This window comes from Toxorhynchites rutilus, chromosome 3 (assembly GCF_029784135.1).
Source record: "Toxorhynchites rutilus septentrionalis strain SRP chromosome 3, ASM2978413v1, whole genome shotgun sequence".
In the NCBI taxonomy this organism is placed as follows: Eukaryota; Metazoa; Arthropoda; class Insecta; order Diptera; family Culicidae; genus Toxorhynchites; species Toxorhynchites rutilus.
Genome location: NC_073746.1, coordinates 313,110,289 through 313,131,216, shown reverse-complemented (window position 1 = coordinate 313,131,216; position 20,928 = coordinate 313,110,289). Strand labels below are relative to the sequence as shown.

The 20,928-nt window shown below is 38.3% G+C and overlaps 1 protein-coding gene across 4 annotated transcripts in view; it reads right to left on the bottom strand.

Annotated features, from left to right (window-relative positions):
• Nucleotides 1–337: 337 nt before the first annotated feature.
• Nucleotides 338–20,928, bottom strand: part of LOC129772804 (adipokinetic hormone/corazonin-related peptide receptor variant I-like) — a 345,849-nt gene continuing 325,258 nt past the window's right edge. For 3 of the 4 annotated variants that reach the window (XM_055776278.1, XM_055776280.1, XM_055776279.1), the window contains exons 9-10: nt 855–922; nt 338–760 (exon numbers count right to left, since the gene is read on the bottom strand). In XM_055776278.1, the coding sequence (XP_055632253.1) occupies nt 542–760; nt 855–922 (287 nt within the window). In that variant the 3' untranslated portion in view covers nt 338–541. Of the gene's footprint in view, nt 780–854; nt 923–20,928 lie in introns of all 4 variants that reach the window. The other variant, XM_055776281.1, reaches the window with a different exon arrangement.

Sequence of the window (20,928 nt, the reverse complement as noted above, 5' to 3'; positions counted from 1 at the left end):
TGATTAAATTCGAAACTATCAATTTCGAAGGGTTTCCAATTATAATTGCAATGCGTTTATAGTACTTATTGGAAAATTAACTCTGTATTCCGTTCAGTTCAGTTGATACTAATTTTTATTGTATGTTACCAAGGTAATGGTACACCACTGAGAGCAACGCTGTTGCCAATTTTGGAGGATACCATTTATTACTGCCACGCGGTATTGCGACACTCGCATTGAATCATCCCCAGGAATTCGGATTGAGATCAAATTGATTTTTCTTTTCAATTTCGATGAAAATTCTGAGCGGGTACATAATTTATTTTATGAATTGAACAGCACTAAATAACTCTGTCTCACTCCTTTTTTCCGTTGTTGTAAAAACAATCCCCCTGCCTTACGCGCACACACACATTCTCGACGAAGAATGTATTTTAGGATTTCAAAAAAATCGACGTAGGAGGTAAAATTGTACGTATCCTGCTGAACCGTGAATGTTCTTCCACATGTCCTCTATTTCTTCGCGCCCCACAAGAAGAAACTTCACGGCCGCGGCTTATCATCGCCAGCCGCCGGTATCCAAACTTCGTGTAAATCCGCCGTCCATCGACGAGTCGAGCTCATCCGGGATGGGATCGGAGTAGTACGACCGGCGACATACGATCATCGAACTCTCGTCTGCCAGCACTGCCAACTCGCTGCAGGTTGGCGGGCAGCCCTTCCGATGGCTGGATGCTTTCAATTTGGCTGGAGGGATGACACCATTTTCGACCGTATACTGTAATGAGAGTGGAAATCTTATGTTCAAAATTCATAATAAGTTCGACATCACGTTCTGTTCATTGGTGTGAAGCGGGAGCAATGTCACTTACCTCGCTTCGGCTCGACGGAGCTGCACAGTGTCCAAATCGCGTTGTCGCAGTCATTTGAGAGCAACCACCTTCCCGGAATTATGAGAGCGTCAAGATTTCCACAAGTGCCAGCGGGAGATACAAACAAAAGGACAATTTACAGTTAGATTGGTTCGTAATGAGAGAATCCTTCTGTGAAGAAGTGTTATTTGAATACGTAGCAACAAGTGCTCGGGGGAGACAGTGTCTTCCAGATCGAAAACAGATTCAAGTGGAATTCCTCGAACAACTTTTCTTGTTTGTCAGCGCGATGATTCCAAATTCAGCGGAATGATTTTCCCATCACGTGTGTAACCACAAGAGGCCGTCTGGGTTACGACGGACTGGGAAAATTCTAATCAAAGAATTTGTCTAAGGTGAAATGTATGCAAAGTGCCACTCCAAGCAATTTCCCCACCGAAGTGGCATTGAACTTCGAAGAGTCATCGTTGGTTTGCAATATTGTTCTTCTATACATCGGTATTATTAGATCATGCTGTTTTTCAACGGATATCGTTGAGATAATTTCAATTTTGAAGCACATGAAATTCTTGGTTACCCGTTACATATTTTCGTCGAGCCACAGTCGTTTTTTTATTTATTTTTTAATAATTTAAATACGATAAATCTAAATCGGTTTTTGGTGGCAACACCCATAACCCATCCTTCTAATTCTCCCTGTCTAACTAACAGCGAATTCTATGTTATACTACAAACACAGCGTGGTTCACATCAAGGCGCCTCTATATATATCAGGTGAAACAATCATATGAAATGCACCTTCAACCATATTGAAATTGCTGTCGGTATTGTTAACAAACAGCATCAGAACACTGCCGGCGGCTCTCTACAAACTGCTGCGACGCTTATTCGAACGAGGCCTACTTTGTTCGGCTTTCGCGAATTTATTTGAAAAAGACGGGATGATTTTGTAGAATTTCATTCTCATCTAGTTCATCCACTACTCTCGCATGTGAAAATGCAAAAATGGCGTATCCTAGCAATAACAAAACAAACAACCCCCGCTCCACAAACCGTAATCCCCTTCTTATTGAAGTGATGATGTTGCTTCACCTGTTATACATTTATACAAGCGCCTTGGTTCACATTAGAAGCCATGAAATGCGAACAAACTAAAAGGTTCGCTCCAGTTTAATGATGGGTCAGCAATATATTATTATGTGCCTTTTGGCTCGTTCTTTACTGTCGGAACTTGAGCTCGACTACCTGAGGAATTGTGACGGGTTATTCTTAGGTTTATATCAGAAGAGTAAACTATTTCAGTCCGTTTTCCGTAATTGATGAACAGGTTAAGAAGGTTAAAAATCTCATATACTGTTCATATCGCTTCGAGTTTATGAACAAGAACTAATTTTTACTTTGTTCTAAATGTGTGATCGACACGAACTATGTAGCATTTCGGGTAGATTTATTTTTTGCTTCCATCGAAGGAAAGTGTCAAATTATTGCAACCGAAAAAAAGTTCGACATTTGAAAAACTTCAAATCTTCATTCCCTAGATTGAAGTCATTCGCATAACCCTAACATCCCGCTCGCATAATGCAGCATGCAACGAACCATTAACGGAACAAACTTTATCAGAATCCGGAGCTCTAAAAATTCGACCCATTCACATCAGGTTAGAGCTGATTGTGACGATTTACCGTAGCGAAGAAGGCACGAAGGAAGGTACTGTATTATAGAGACTTTAAACTTTTGCAGTTCATTCGTCTCTAGCCTTGAGAAAGGCCCTTTGAAAACTCTACTCTATTCTACTCCAGCGCTACCACCTCCGCCCTCTTGCCTTGAGAAAGGCACTCGATCCCTCGCCGTCCAGCCCGTCCAGCAACGATGTTGTCCAGTCGGTGTCTACATAAAGAATGTAGGGTAGCGAAGATGCATGTGATACACGTTATATACTCGGGCACGATAAATAGCTGTGATCAATGTTTTGATACTCACTTGGGTAGTGATACGAGGGTGAAAATGTTTTTTTCCGATTCTTTTGTGCCTCATTCCGGTGTTTGTGTTTGGAGAGAAACATTTGATTTAAATTCAATTTCAACCAGTTCACTGTTGATTCAACGATTGACTATGTTCTGCATATTAAATTACTCTTTTTTTCGAATTGATTGACGTGAGAATCATCAAAAGTCGTTTGCAACAAATTGAGTTGTGAACGTTTAGAATATTCCACAAAACGTTGTCGTGGAATATTCCCCTATTCATCTGCAGCCTCCCAGACTGCAACGCATTCCTTTTTCCATTTTCCGCGATCCATGATGTTGACGAGGAACGAGAATGGTATAAAGTCATATGGTCTGAGCAGCGGTGGATTGTGCTCATTCATGACACTCACAGAACCTGTCAACCTACGGGAATGTTGAAATTTAGAGATTCTGGGGCGCGACAGAGGTTTCATGTCGTGAAAGTGTGAGATCACTTCGTCGAAGTGGAAGAATAAATCGCGTAACAGCTAAAGGGTGTGTCACATCAAATTGCATCACGGAAAAAACGCTGTAGAAATTTAATTTTTAGGAATTATATCTTCAGCTTTCGCTTATAATCAGATAAGACTGTATAGATCACGTTGGCCATGCTTCACTGTAAATTTTTCGTAAATTTGGAAAAATGTCGTCGAACGAAAAAGAGCGTCGTGAATTAATCCTGCGCACTCATTTCGAGAATCCGGAGTTGTCACATCGGGACATCGGTAAGATGCTGGGAATCGTCCAATCCACGGTCAGCAGAGTACTAAAACGATACTTCGAGAACCTAACCATCGACCGGAAGGTGAAGAACGGCAAAAATGGATGCTCCGTCAGTGAAAAAGATCACAAGCGCGTAGTTAAGCAATTTAGACGTGATCCGAGAAGTTCAGTCCGGGATGTCGCCAATAAGTTGAATGTGTCAAGTTCATTCGTCCAGCGGACCAAGCAGCGGAAGGGCCTGCGTACATACAAGGTTCAGAAGGCTCCTAACCGCGACGAAAGGCAAAACATGGTGGGGAAGACGCGAGCCCGGAAGCTGTACACCGAAATGCTGACGAAGTCGCATTGCCTGGTAATGGACGACGAAACCTACGTCAAAGCGGACTTTCGTCAGCTGCCGGGCCTGTTGTTCTTCTCCGCAGAGGACAAATTCAACGTTCCGGAGGAGATTCGCAAGCAGAAACTATCCAAGTTTGCCAAAAAGTACATGGTGTGGCAAGCGATCTGCTCTTGCGGAAAGCGGAGCGCCCCCTTCGTGATGACCGACACGGTAAACGGGCAGGTTTACCTTAAGGGGGGACCCCTGTCTGGAAGGTCGAAAAATGATGAATCTTCGTGATTTTTTTTCGGATGTTAGGAATAAAGTGAAGTGTTCGGGTATTTTGGTTATTGTTGAAGGTATATTTGAAGATGTTTTTTCCATTTTTTGAGTGCACGAATAATGATTATTACGCTGTTTAGAGCTGGATGCGTAGATGTTGTCTGAAAAAGATACCTTACTGGTGGTATCGGTTCTGAAGAAACGGGGGGTCGTAGAACGAATTCCAATGAATATTTTGAATCCTTAGGACAATACCTAAAGTGTTACATAGAGGTTTTTTAAAATTCGAAAAATTTCCAAAATGGCGGCCATTTTTGTTAAAAATACGTCATTTTTCATAAAAAATCGCTGTTTAAAAATTCATAAAAAATCGAAAAAATGAAATATCAAAAAACGGCTATGTAACACTTTAGATAATTCATTTCTACATTTTTAGATGCCAATTTCAGCCAAATCGGTCGAGTAGATCCTGAGATATCGATACCACCAGTTGAAAAAACATGGTTTCGAGAAAAACGCGTTTAAAGTTTTTTTCAAGTTTTCGGTCAGCAATGCGTTGCAATAAATGAAGTAGATTATATTGAAATGAGTTTCTTTTTTTCTTTAAGTAGCTGAATACCTGTCCGTTACAAATTTATGAAAAAAAACAAAATGGCGGATGCAAAATGGCGAATGAAAAATGGCGGATCAGAAACGGAAAACATATGTTTGAGGAATATTAATGTATTTGTAACACAAAATAATACACTTTTAGAAATGATCAACTTTTAGTTAGCTATTCCGGCTCCATACACTTCGCCTTCGGCCTCCAGGAAGCTGTCCGCAGCACTTTTTCTGGCCGCAGCAATCATTTGTCGAGCAATCTTACTGCTCTCGTATTTCTTCACTTCTGCCTTGGAAATTCTTTTTTTGTTCAGTTGCAAATATAACGCATGGCAGCTCGGTCCAATCAGCATTCCCATTAATTTCATCATTTTCAAAACAGAAATATAGCCATCGTTAAACAAACTAACTGCTGTATAACTAGCGAAGTCAACAGTGTGTTTGCCACTATGCTTGGATTTTGGAGCGATTGACCAAATAACTGAATTGAGGCTTTCATTATTGTTCTGCGTAAACCCCCCTTCGCATCGTTGCAATAAATTGTCTGCCGAAAGGTCCTCATAGACTGGTCGAATTGCGTCCTGCACATCTTTCGGCAAAGGTTCGTGGTGATCATAATCCTTCAATGTGTTCAATTCGTTTGCTTTCAGATATGAGCACCAGGCACTATCACATAAGTCATGTTGTGAAATGTTGTTCATGTTGTTCGAAACTTTGTGAAGAAATGTCGCCCAAATCGCCTTCTTCATCTCCTCTTTACTGTCAGAATTGCGTCGAATTGCTAGACCGTAGTAAACTGTCAATTCATTGATTAGTTTATCGGTCAGCTTTCCTCTTCCTCCCAGGCCTTTGTTGTTCTTTTTAACACTTCGCAGTCGAGTTCCCATTCGCTTCTGTACATGTCCTATGCATTCCTTCTTTACAATGTTGACGCCTTTATACGGATTGCTGTCGACAATTCCCTTGTAAGTCTTGCTGTCACTATCACCAACGTAATTAGTATATCGAACGGAGTACTTTTCCTCGGAGCGCAGAAACATCTCCCGAATCGCGTCAACTTCCATTCTTCCAGCTGATCCCTCGTGGTTGTTGCTGCAGTGGTTCGCGTGATCTTCTAACCACGAATCGTATTCCGGGCTTCCCATCAATTTCTTCCAGGTCTCGCATTCTTTACAGTACGATGATTTTACATTTATATCAACCACTTTTCCACTGTTATACCCAATCAAGGACGACACTCCAAATAGTGAAGAATACCCACGTTTCTTCCAAGTGCCGTCTCCAGAAACCGTGATGTCTCTGCTTCCTCCACTCATTTTTGTTTCATCAGCGACTGCATTTTCCATAGAACTTTCACCGATAACTTCTGCTGCTTTGAAAATGTAGGAACTGATATTGTCGTACGTGCTCTCCGCGACTTGCTTTGGGAGATCCATTAGTCCACAAAACTTTTCCAGCGCAGCATAGCCAAGTCCCAGTAACTTAAATACGAAGGTGATTCGGCGGTTGATTTCATATGCTTTTCCACGGATTAAAGGACTCGAAAAAACATATGTTGGTTTACAAGACGGACAGTTGATCACCAGTTTAAATCCAAGTCCGCGGCAACTTTCCTCGGAAAATGTTACATTTCCATCACATTTTTTACATTTCGTAACTTTCGAAACGACAGAAAAAACTGTCAAAAAATTGATTATGCGATACCCGAAAGAATCATTCACAGCAATGTCAGACAACTTTGGTGCTTTTAGCTTCTTCGCCGATCGACTTGTATTCTCGATTCTTCCTCCATATCTGTTTATTGGATAATTTTTTCGCTTTAAGGATACACGGTGTGGTCTCGCAATTCTTGAGCCTTTCGTATCGCGATACACACTTTTCGGACTCATGTTTAGGCAAAATTTGTAAAACTGTCTATTTTTATACCTGTCAAACACAAGCGAGTGAACAACTGAACAACAACAAACAGCATAACCAACACCAATTTAGAAAGCTCCCTACACAAATACAAATACAATTCCAACAAAATAAATATATGTATGTACAGAAAAAACTAAAATTACCATCTTTCACTAATCGGCAAAACAGCTGATACTTCACCCTTCTACATCCTCCATTATTTATAACTGTGTATGTGTGTTTCTGTATGTGTATGTGTATGTGTATAAGTCTGCATGTGTATGTGTATGTGTGTATTTGTATGTGTGTGTATGTTTGTGTATGTGTGCGTATGTATGTATGTGTTCGAGAGAGTATGAGAGCAACCAAAAAGCTAGCAAAACGGCTAGTGCTACTTTTCTTGAGGTCACCTCATACTTTTGGCTGTAATTTTCCAACGAAATCAAATATCGAAAAATCCTTTTAGGACAACATTTCTGAGGGCATAAGCTTCCCAAAAATGCAAAAAAAGAAAATTCGATTTTTTCGATTTTCCAGACCGGGGTCCCCCCTTAAGGAGTGCCTACAGAAGCGCTTACTACCTCTATTGAATTGGAGTGGTACGAAGCCAACGGGGTCACCTTCGTGCCAAAGGAAATGAACCAGCCCAACGCGCCGGAGCTTCGTCCAATAGAGAAATATTGGGCGATTATGAAGCAGGCAGGTATGAATAAAAAGAAAATGCCAAAAGTTGTTTAATAGTTTTTATTTTACTGTCTAAAATTTTCTACTTCTACGTTCTACTGGACGAATTTCTACAGCGTTTTTTCCGTGATGCAATTTGATGTGACACACCCTTTATTGACCTGCCTGTGACTCTTCTGGCTCAGGAGGTTATTGTAGAGAGGTCTCCATTACATCCAAACTAGCACCGGTTGAAAACATTTCATCCTTGGCAGAAAAAAATGCTTTTTTGTGTGCTGTAGGGTGAAATGAATAAATAGAAGCACCTTTTTCAAAAGCTTTAAAATGTTTGTATGGCATCTCTTTCTCTCAGACTGAACATCAGCTTGGGATTGTACCCAAACAAGTCCAAACGATGTCAATGGAGATCGAACCAGAACTCGACAAAGTCATATTCAACTGAGGATAGTCAGGGGACTAAGAGAAAATTCGCCTCCGTATTCAATTGGAAATGAGTTGTAGCTTCTTTCAGCAGTTTCTCCGTCAACATGACTCAACAGTCATTCGGGCATTTAGTTGCTATCTCACTCTACGACTCGACTATCTAATTTCATTCTTCCCCGTCAAATGGACTCCAATACACATTGAAGTGATTCCCCAAAATTAATCCGTTTTTCTCTCTCATGTATCACGTATGCATGTATCAATGCATGTATCACGTATGCATGTATCAATGTTTGATTTCAACGTGGTTTGACATATACTACAGGTGAGCTGGATTTTTAGTATCGTACGCGAAAATTACTCACTCATATAAAGTAGCGTGCGGTGATGTGTTCAAAGACATTGACAAATTAGTGATTTTTTTTATATAAACCCGGTTTTCTGTATTCACAAAATTGAGCTCGGAGATAAAATAAACTAAAATTTTGCTTAGAATTTCTCCCAAACTGCACGCTATTTTGCATACTTTTTACTAATACTAACACGATGACCTTTATAGCATATCTGGTAACCGTCTAAGTGAGTTCCAGGTGGGTAAACAATGAAGCTCATTATAAAATGAAGTTGGAATGTGTTTTCTAAGAGTAAAAAGTAGAGCTTAAACGTGAATCTATACCTTTTTCGGTCTAGGCCACGTATGTGCAAAGTATGCAGAATGCTTTAATGCGTGCTTATTTGCAATGCATCTCTTGTTTCGCTCACTCATATTGCTCTTATATTGTCATCAGAGATGCCAACCTTCTTAATTTTTTAGGATTCCCCAGACTTTTTGGCTCGCAGAAAAAAAATCCACATAAATATACTGGGAGTTTTACTGGTTGTGTATGGGAACTGTCATAATAGTCTACATTAATAAGCTTTCCGGTCCGTACTTATATAATGCTTAATCTTTCTTTCGATTGTACTCTATCTGTTCGCATTTTCGAAGGTACAGTGTCGACATTTTTTAAATTTTGAAGTTAACGCGAAAGAAATATAATCTGTAAGAATCATATGCCCAAAGGTTCTCGCAATTCAATCTCAATAAAACGAAGATTAGAAACAGAATAGGAACGGAAACGATGAAAGGAATATTAGCAAATAACATCCAAGTATAACAATTGAAGTAAGCATCTTTTTCATTAAACTTTAATTATTATTAAAAAGTGTTTTATTTCATGAAGAATATATATTAAATTCTTTGTAAAGCAAGAAGTTGCAAGAATGATCCCTAAGACACCACAAATGAATTAGCAGGTTCACTACATATGTTTAAAATCTCTGTTCATGTGCATCAGTTGAAACATGGTTACGTAAATCGTTACGACTTGTGCATTTCATTTATGCGTCAAATTTTTTTAAAGCGGGTCATTTGAAACAATCCGACTGACCCGGTCTTCACCTGATAAAAATTATGATCTGGTTCAGGTGGCATTGGAGAGGAATTTTGTATTGTGAGCTTCTACCAAGCAACCGGCCAATACATTCCCACAAATACTGTTCGCAACTGGACAAATTAGCTTCCATAATTAGTTAATGTTTAAAATTGTTAGGCTACCTGAAAGATTTCAGAACTTCCTGAATTGATTGGAAAACAACACTGTGCATATCAAATTCAATAAATAATACTTTTGTTTTCTCAATAATGGGTACGAACTATCCAGACAACCTATCTATCTTGATTTTCCCTTATTTTTTTTTCATTCTCCCTGATTTTTCAAAAAAATAGTTGGCAACCCTGCTGACAACCATTCAATTTTGCCTGATTTTTCTGAAATGATCCTGATTTATCCTGATTTTTTTTTAGTTTTTTACTTTATCACAATAAAAACTATCCGTAATGAATATACCGGGATTCCTTTCAAAGTTTCCCTGGTTGGAAATGAGAACTGTCAGAATACCCTACATAGAATAGGTCAGAATAGAATATAATGATTGGTCTTTCTTTCGTTAATTATTTATTCCGAAGCGATTCACATTTTTGAAAGTACAGTGTCGACATTTAATCAATTTTGAAGTTGACGTGAAAGAAAGATTCTCTATCAGATTGAAACGCTCGAATACAGTTTCAATTTTTTTATATTTTGAATGAAAATAATTACTTGGTGTTTTTTGAATGTTTGAAACACGTAGTGCATTTATTCCACCTGAAAATCCATTATGATTTTTGCATCACTATGACAGAAAATGAAGCCCAATGCCATCAACGCCAATGAATGAAAATTGAGGATAATTTTGCGATTTTTTTTTCATTCACTCCAAAATCCAGTTCATGCCGCCACTAATCCACCGTTGATGAGCATCTGGTGAAGCTTGGCCTCGTAAATCTTTACGATATGTAGGTTCCACACGATTTGAATGAAATACCTTAAGAAAGACATGCTCTGTGTCTGGTGCTATTGGAAAAAAATATCTGTACAATAACTATCTACCAAGTAACCAGTCGATAAATTCCCATGAATATTACATGTGGTCTGACTCTACGATAGCGCTTCATTGGATTGCTGGTCAACCGTCGTCCTGGAATGTTTTCGTTGCAAATCGAGTTGCGCAAATTCAACAATTAACACAATTCGCAACATGGCTTCATGTACCCACCTTAGATAATCCCGCAGATCATATTTCACGCGGTCTTACACCGCTATCCATAATCAATAATTCCCTATGGTGGAATGGACCAACATGGCTGCTTGACCCTCCGCATAAATGGCCGCGTACAGCTCACACATGGAAAGAATATAAGTTGCCAGAATCCGATCTGGAACGGCGAGAGTCAGCTGCAATTTCAGCAGTGTGTACATCTTCAAATGACTCCTGGTTACAAGAACTACTCGAAAAATACAACTCTTTGTATGACGGCTTGCGAATAATTACTTATTGTCATCGTTTCATCGCCAACTGCAAGTTGACGAAAAATAATTCACCTCGCATCACAGGATTCCTTTCTGCTTCTGAAATTCGATCTGCTACACACCTCCTAATAAGAACAATTCAGGTTGAGCATTTTAGCGATGACTACAAAAAACTACTAAAAAATATGCCAATTGATAGGAAATCTTCTCTTCGTTTCCTAAAGCCAATTTTGTCAAATGATGAACAACTCGTTCGTGTTGGTGGCCGGATAAAGAATGCTCCAATCCCATTTGATCGCAAGCATCCAATATTACTGCCGAAAAATAGTTACTTTACCGACCTGTTGTTTCAAGAGTATCACAACGCGACATTACACGCTGGACCTTCGCAGCTTCTCGCAGCAATTCGACAACGATACTGGCCAATAGATGGCCGCAACAAAGCACGTCTAACAATACATAAATGCATCATCTGTTTCCGAAACAATCCAACGTTTGCGCAACAGGCAATGGCCGATCTTCCTGCAGTTCGAGCTACGCCTTCTCGTCCTTTTATCAACACTGGTATAGATTTTCTAGGACCAATCTATATCAAGCCTCCTCGTAAACAGGAACCTATTAAAGCCTATATTTGCGTGTTCGTTTGTATGGTGATAAAGGCAGCCCACTTGGAACTGGTGATGAACCTCACAACCGAATCTTTCATCGCAGCATTGAGACGATTCTGTGCAAGACGTGGTTATCCATTGCACATCTATTGTGACAATGCCACCAATTTCGTTGGGGCAAATAGGGAACTCCACGAGTTAAATAAACTTTTCCACTCACAACAACATAAGAAAAGGGTAGCTGATGAATCAACAAGGCTCGGTATCACCTTTCACTTTATTCCTCCTCGTTCTCCATCATTTGACGGACTCTGGGAAGCCTGTGTAAAATCGACGAAACATATACTCAGTCGAGTTACAATTGACACACTGCTCACACAAGAGGAAATGGCCACAACAATAACACAAATTGAGGCCTGCCTCAACTCACGACCTTTGACACCCCTCTCCAATGATCCTTTCGACCTCGAAGCCCTCACACCTGGTCACTTCCTTATTGGTGCTCCACTCCAAGCACTTCCCGAACCAGATCTCTGCCACCTCTCAACAAATCGTCTGTCGCGTTGGCAACAAATGCAACACACCCTCCAATCTTTCTGGTCCCGTTGGCAGAAAGAATATCTTCCTACACTTCAGAAGCTCCAGAAATGGCCTGGCCCAAACCCAAATCTTTCCGTCGGAGATATGGTTTTACTACAGGAAGACAATCAACCTCCTACCAAATGGCCAATAGCTCGAGTGGTCAAAACTATAGCTGGAGACGATCAGTGTGTTCGAGTTGCTGATGTAATGATGGGTGATAACAAAATTTACCGCCGCACGATCCGCAAGATGTGCCCGCTTCCACACTGCGATGATCCAAATTCCCCAAACAGTGCAGAACTAGAGCACTAGCCTCCCGTTCCTCAGCGTACTCCACACATCGTTCTCGCTATTGTTTCTCCCATTGCTCTCGATTTCGGTGAACGGCTGGTAACCCAGGCGGCAGTCGCAACGGTGGGAACGCGCGGTTCATTCCATACGATGATGGTAATCGGCTGGTAACCCTGGCGGCGGTCGCAACGATGGGAACGCGCGGTTGTTTTCGTAAATATGAAAACTCAACAATTATTTCAGGATGACAACGTGTTGAAATAATCATTTCAAGGGGGCCGGCATGTTCCATCTCAATAAATTAAATAAAATAAAATTCCTTATTGTAACATTCACAATACATAGGACAGTACACACATATAATTTATATTTGTAACACCCACAGTACACATTTTACACAGCCCTATTGTCATGCACAACTAGGATAACTTAACGAAAATATCACAGTTGATCACAACAAAACACAACACATTAAAATTGCCATTACACAATAATTAAAAACAATTGTAACAATGAACTCACACTACGAATTTATGCAATTTAAAACAATGAACTGTACATAGAGAAGAATAGATGAAAAGATGCAGGATTTTTTAAACGGGGGAACCCAGTTTTTCCTGCCATTAATAATAAATAATAATAAAGTTCTCAGAAAACGGACGTGTTTTTATTCACTCTCGACAAAATCATCCTTGGACAGACTCTACCATTGGGACCCGATCACGGGACACGGACAACGCTACTACGAGCGTACAAATTATTTTTTCATTAGGGTGACCATTTTCCATTTTAGGGTTGTCCGAAAAATCAACCTTTTCCCTTTTTTTTTTTTCCAAAAATTACTTTTTTCAAAAAATCATAATTTTTGAAGTATTATACCGATTCAGATGATCGACATATCAAATTAAAGCCAATCACCTGGCCAATACTGTACTTGCAGAAAATTCGAATTCTGCTATCGTTATTATTGATTGTATTCGTTTTTTATTGTTTTCATAGTCTCGGGACCAAAGGCGCTATATTTTTTAATATTTTTTCTGGAAAGCTGAGAATTTTTCACATAACATGAGTCGAAACCAGAGAGGCGTTTTTTTTCGTTTTTGAGTTATGATTTCCCAAAATTAACCGATGGTCCAAAAATCATTTTTTTTTCAAAAATTACTTTGTTCAAAAATTCATAACTTTTGAACTTTTAAACCGATACAGATGATCGATATATCAAATTAAAGCCAATTAACTAGCTAATTTCCTGACACACTAGTATAGTCGCATAGAAATATTGAACAAAAACTGAAAACATGTTAACTTTGAAAAAATCATAGCTTCAAAACGAAAAATAACGCATCTCTGATTTTTGGATACGTTATGTAAAAAACACCAGCTTTCAAGAAAAAAAATATAGCACCCTTGGTCCCGAAACCATGTAAACTATAAAAAACTAAATAATTACGAAATCAAAATTATTTTTTTTCGCGAGTCTGATATTTTTCAAAAAAGACTATCACATTGGCTTTAATTTTATGTGTCGATCATCTGAATCGGTCCAGTACATTAAAAGTTATAAATTTTTGTGTTGAAAAAAAGAGAAAAAAAATTTATTTCTCGAACCATTGGTTAACTTTGAAAAATCATAACTCAAAAATGAAAAAAAACGCCTCTCTGGTTTCGACATATGTTATGTGAAAAATTGTCAGTTTTCGAGGAAAAAGATTAAAAAAATATTTTAGTGGTTCCCGTTTTTAGTGGTTTGTTGAGGAAGGGCAACAGGCATGCTTAACGTATATGTCCTGGTTGATGGTCCCGGTGGTGATGAGAATGTAATTTTTTTCAGTAGCTTGTGCAGATATCCTTCCAAACTAGGTATTTTTGGGGAACTTTCACATTTTCAAGGTCTTGAAGATGTCTGCCATCCATCCTCTTCCTGTCACCGTGTGAAACTCAAAGATTCCTCTAAGATTTTTTTATTATAATTCTTTCTACTGTGTCATTCCATCATCATCTATATTGTAACGTTTTTCGAACGAAGATGATAGAATTTTTATGACTTTTTGATAAAAAAAGTTTACATTGTTCTACTCACAAATATTTATTCCTATTCCTCAACACTGTTTATTGATATTTGCCGTTGTTCAGCTGTTTGAAAATGCAGTCAGCAGAAAAGGTATTTTCATTTCGCTTTTAATCACGTGTCTGTACAATTGTATTCTGACACGATTGTAAATTAGAACAGCAAGTGGTTGGTTGAGTGGAAATTCCGGAAAGTATAAAATAATTTGCACAATAGAAGCAAATATTTAGTCTATCACACATACACACATATATTGACGTAGGACTACGTCTATGATTCCTATATAGGGGGTCACTCTACGCAATTGGAAATGAGGCAAGTAACGATTCATGAGGAGATTTCAAACGCATATTACGTCAAATCGTTATTGCGATATATTAGGCTGTCAAAAAAGTCCTGCGGTATTTCCGCGAGGTGTCGTTGTAAGCGCGTAGTTCTAGTTGTATTCATTGTATCGAGTCATACTATAGCTTGTTGGAAAGCTATAATATAGTCCTTGATAGTGTTTTGTTTGGTTAAGTCGTTTGTGAGTTATAGTGTCGCAAATATGGAGCAAAATAAAGAGAAAATCCGACATATTTTACAGTACTACTATGACAAAGGCAAAAATGCATCTCAAGCTGCCAATAAGATTTTTGCAGTTTATGGACCCGATACAGTTTCCATTTCCACCGCACAACGATGGTTTCAACGTTTTCGTTCTGGTGTAGAGGTCGTCGAAGATGCGCCACGCTCCGGAAGGCCTGTCGTCGAAAATTGCGACAAAATCGCTGAATTAGCCGAGAAAGACCGGCATAGTAGCAGCCGTAGCATCGGCCAAGAGCTGGGGATAAGTCATCAAACCGTTATTAACCATTTGAAGAAGCTTGGATTCACAAAGAAGCTCGATGTATGGGTGCCACACACGTTGACGCAAAAACACATCTTTGACCGTATCGACGCATGTGAATCGCTGCTGAATTGCAACAAAATCGACCCGTTTCTGAAGCGGATGGTGACTGGCGATGAAAAGTGGGTCACTTACGACAACGTGAAGCGCAAACGGTCGTGGTCGAAGCCCGCTGAAGCGGCTCAGACGGTGGCCAAGCCCTCATTAACGGCCAGGAAGGTTCTGCTGTGTGTGTGGTGGGATTGTCAAGGAATAATCTATTATGAGCTGCTTCCCTATGGCCAAACGCTCAATTCGGACCTGAACTACCAACAACTGGACCGCTTGAAGGTAGCACTTATGAAGAATCCATCTTTGATAAACAGAGGCCGCATTGTCTTCCATCAGGACAACGCCAGGCCACACACTTCTTTGATGACGCGCCAGAAGCTCCGGGAGCTCGGATGGGAGGTTCTTTTGCATCCGCCGTATAGTCCGGACCTTGCACCAAGTGACTACCACCTGTTTTTGTCCATGGCGAACGAGCTAGGTAGTCAGAAGTTAGCCACAAAAGAGGCCTGTGAAAATTGGCTACCCGAGTTTTTTGCCAATAAGGAAGCGAGCTTCTATAACAGGGGTATTATGAAGTTGGCATCTCGTTGGGAACAAGTCATCGAACAAAACGGCGCATATTTAACTTAAGGGGGTATTCTAGTCTAGAAATCTGAAAAAATCGAAATTTTTTTTTACCATATTTCTGTAGTTAGGCATTCAAGAATATACTCTAGAAAGGACTTATCGAAAATCCTATTATTTACCTAGTTAGAGCCATCTTAGTGATGTGGTATCTAACCTGTTACGGCCATCACAATGAACTTCAAACGCGTTTCTCTCGGAACTAGTTTTTTTCTAACTGGCGTACACGATATCTCAAGTTCTACTGAACCGATTTATGTCAAATTTATATGAAAATAATCTGCATACATCTCTCTATCTATCTATGAACCAATAAAAAATTATAACTTTTTAATTTTACTATTTTTAAAAAATCGGTAAACGCAAAAAAAAACGTTTTAAACAGCATTTTTGTTTCCAAACGGCCGCCATTTTGTTAAAACCCATGTTTTTGACTTGTCCGAGGTTCATGCCATAGCGACATCTTTACTGATTCAGAATCTGTTCGATTTTTTTGTTTCAGATAACCAGAAGGACTGGAATCGTGTACGCCATGGCACAACTTTTTTTTGAACACCCTCACTTCACCAGCATGTAACTATTCTAATTATGAATATTTTTTTTCCGTCCTATTTTTGTTTTATTGTTGAAAGATAGATAAACGAATAATGATATAATGGATAGTAAAAATATTCTTTGTTTTATTTTTACGGAGTTCGAAAAAACGTCCGAAATTCGTGTCTCTACACTAGAATACCCCCTTAAAACAGATGATAGTAACTAATTTTATGAACAAATGAAAATTCAAAAAAAATACCGCAGGACTTTTTTGACAGCCTATTATGTTATGTTGTATACCATTAGACAGGAAATTTATCCTGCAATTTTTTTGTTTAAAACATGAACAGTGAGTATAAGAAACTAAGTTAACAAGTTTATTCGACGATTAAAATGGTTTTCCCCCACAATGTGAGTCGATGCGTATAATAAATTATTCTCCATTTCCCGATAATACGCATTTATCAGTTATTGGATGTTGTCCAATCAATTCGTGCTCAATTCTCGTTTTTATCGTATAGGTCTTGCTATTATCAAAATTTAACTGACTGCAGATTTAGATGTTCGAAAGGGTATACTCACACATGTCAGATCATGATAGCTTAAGTAGTCGTGATCTTTATATTATGTTACCCATATATGTCTTCCTTAGAAGTAATTATGTTTATTATTTTGCCCGCTTCACTTCCCTGATTTCGATTGTCCGTTCTCGATTCTCTTCCCTATAAATAAGCAGAGCTTAACACCCGATGATATCAATTTACTACACGAGCTACACGAATTTCTCAAGAGAGCACTCATGGTCATAGGATACTTAACATACATCACCTGACTATATAGTATTTAAAACCCTCTATAAACAATGTTCCAGACAACGTGGCAGCATAAGAGAAAATGCTATTTTTATCTATTCTATATTTCTGTTGTTATTGATATATTAGACTTAGGTTTATATCTATGTGAATCTAACCTATTTTGACTTTTATTCAAAAATGCACTGATGAATGATGTTTTCTTTGTCCTTTTCTGCATAATTAAATAAATTGAAGAAAAGAGTGGTTATGGCTTTAATGTATTTTATGCACATTTTTGAAATCGGTACAAAAAAACAAATAGTGTCGAGTTCCTCGTGTCCATGTCAGAATGTGATTTCGGATTCTACCTCATCCTACCCGTTTGATGGATATAATTTAATATAAGAAACTGATTTTCCAGGACCTCCATTTGATGTATCAAAAGAGTAAAAATTACAGATTTTTGAAAAATGAAAAAAAAATCAAACCAAATGCAATTACTACAAACATTCACAGTCACGCTCCCGTCCGTGCTCTAAGCCCAGACCCATCTACTTTTGTGGATTAAATGATAACATAATAACTAGTAACTATTATTGCTATCAACAAAAGTGCTCCTTCATAATTTTTGAACGATTATAGCATTGAAACCCAGTTAACAGAACTGCTGCGGATTATGATTGTGTACGGAATATTCTGTAGAAATTTAGAAACTTGCATATATCCACTGGAACGAGTATAACGATTCCCCGAATCACCGACAACGCACACATTCTATTAACTGTGGAAACATGAAACGATTCGAACGAGTCCTCTTCATTCGCCGGAATCCACCGGCAATTGCCTGTAAGCTTAAATAGTTTTTAACCCAAACACAAAAGTTCGGTGGGTTAACAGAAACATATTCCATTCCTCGAAGGCACCTCACAAACTATTCCATCAGATGTATAATATTTCATTAAACGATTATCCGAAAACAAGTCTGCGCTCAGTTCAAGATAATCTTCGGGAAGTTTCAAACTTTTGTTCTAATCGAACCAAACGCGCGGTATCTGGTCGGTTCAATGGACAGGAGCAATTCGATAAGTGGAAATCCGACAGCTTTCGTGACCAATTCTCGTTTGATGATGCGTTCCTATTCTAAAGCATAAGGCACGTACGCGGCGGACAACTTTCTGGTCGGGTTTTTTTTGGCTTCTCTCAAGAAGATAAATGAAAATTGCTAAAGTGCTGCTACACCCCCCCTGGGATGGGATGTGGAAAACTTTTGCTCTTTCCCTTTGTGAGGCTTCCTTGTTCGTTGAACCGAACACACGGGCGTTATCCTTTGATCTGAGTGTGAGTGAGGAATAATGACTTTGCGTTGTCATCAAAAGTTGTGTTAAAAAGGGGTAATCGAGGGGGCTGTATTTTTGAATGGTACGGATGTTACCATTTGGATTAATTATCTGAAAGGAAATCAAAACTGCGTGATGACTGCTTCTCCGTTGAGGGTTTCCTCTGTCAATGAAAACGAGTTTTGTCTTTTTTTTAGATTTTCAATAAACAGTCTAAACATCATTGATTCAGAACTTTAAAAAATGTTGCCGTTGTTGTCGATGTTTTAAATGGTGGGTTTAGTATTTCGTCGCGAATTAACACAGTTTGGGATCTTTTGACATGCTGTTTTCCGTATTACGCAGTTGACAAACAGTTTTTTTAAAGATACAGTGACGTCTCGATTATATCACTGGGCGTTTTTATCACGTCTCGTTTATATCACTCTCGATTTTATCACTGGAAATGTTCCGTTTATATCACGTTTTTCGTTACAAAAGAAATAATATGCAAATTTCAATTCGTCGTTGAGTAATTGAACAAAAAATGAGGATTAACCTGAAAAAAATATTTTTAAGTATTCATATCGCCTCCAGTGATCAGCCGTATTCACGTCGCTAACGAAAAGTTTTCTTAAATTGGGATTCGTAGCGAATATTGCGCATTTCTTTTGAAAACCTCTCGTACTAATTTCATAAGCTCAGAATCAACAACTATGGACGATTCTGAGCAACTTTCTCTTTGATTGTTTGGAATGAGATGAGATGAGGGCCTGTGCCGTTTCTCAAGTTTGATCCGTCTAAGAATCAGTAGTACAGTATTTCCTTTCGTTAATTATTGAAGTTCCATTTGAAGGTAGCCGGTGATACATTTGTGTGAGAGATTTTGCGAATTGAAGTTTGTATTTATTCCTTTGGAACGACAAATAGGCGAGATAGAAAATCTTCCGGGATGTAAATCGAATCGGTGGAATGTTTAAATAAATGCTTTGACTAGTTTTTTGACGATATCCAACTTGAATGTTATAGGAAGTGACCACTTCCATGTCGAACCTTATGTGACCAGAGCACCAGAAAGTTGGACATTTAGGATAACATTTTAAAGAAACTAAAAAATGATTCACTTGCAAAAAAAAACAAAAAAAATCGTACGAAATTTTGGAGTACTCGCGTCGTTCTAGTATTGTAGCGCCTTAATTTTAAAAAGAGTTTCGGCATTCGTAACCTCAAATATTATTTGTGGCGTTTCTCGTTGAAAACTTAACCGGTTATCGGGTAATGGATAGTTTCAACCAGGTAAATGATCTCGATAATCGCAACGACTCTAGTTTACTTTTCTAAATATTAAAACATTACATTGACTCATTCGGAGAAAAAAAAGTGTTGCAGAAATCATTACTGACAAAACCGAATAACTATACTATACTCAAATTAGAACGTTTTTGCAGTTTACCGAGAAAAATTAAAATCGTCCATCATGTTGAATTCAGGAACACTGAACAAGGCACTAAAAACGTTGAAGGATTTATTATTTTAGATTATTTTACTATTCGTGTTTTGGCACCATGTTTATGATTTCATGTCAATCTTGTTTATGATTCCTGCTCTTGAGACGCGAATAGTTGTACGGGAACTCGAATGGGTCACAGTGTCACATGTTATCAGTATAGAAAATGGACTATTACAAAGGATTGAAGATATTGATTACTAGGAAGATGAAGAAGCAAGCGAATGCATACAGATATCAACTGGAAATAACAACTCTGAAATATGTGATCGTATAACATCAGCAGAAGACAATTCACACAGATTGACAGTGAATAATTCGAGTTTTAAGATTGAACACGCAGGACAAATCACTTTTATAGTATACGAACGTTTTTAAAAAATATATGAGAAATTGCTATGAGAATAACTTTTCAACAATAATATGTAATAATATGTTGATACAGCTCATGTGATAAATTATGCAATAAATGAATTTCTATATATTTGCATGTCACAGATAAAAAAAAGTGATTAAATGATGCATATTGGAGATAAAACGCAGATTTTTCATTACAAACAAAACCTTTTTCGAATATATCACGTTTCCATTATATCACACGATTTTTTTTGAGCGTGATATAATCGAGACGTTACTGTACTGGCCTGGAAAATCGGAATCATGATTTCAACATACTGTTCCATTCAATTCTGATCAATGTTGAGTCACAACAGAAATGTAAACAAAATTGACCGAATAGTTTAGGAATAAAAACGGGACACATAAACCAAAAAACTAAACATTATTTTTTGGAAATAATTTTAGTGATTGAATAAAAAACAAAATAAAACCAATCAATCAAACATTCTTAGTTGTAAGGAGTGTATCGAAAAGTAATGTTAAACTTTCGAACATCAGAATAAAACTGAAACCGTTCAGAAAATTTTTACAAAAGTGAATTCTATTAAAGAATATGAGGTTTACATAGCAATGAAATG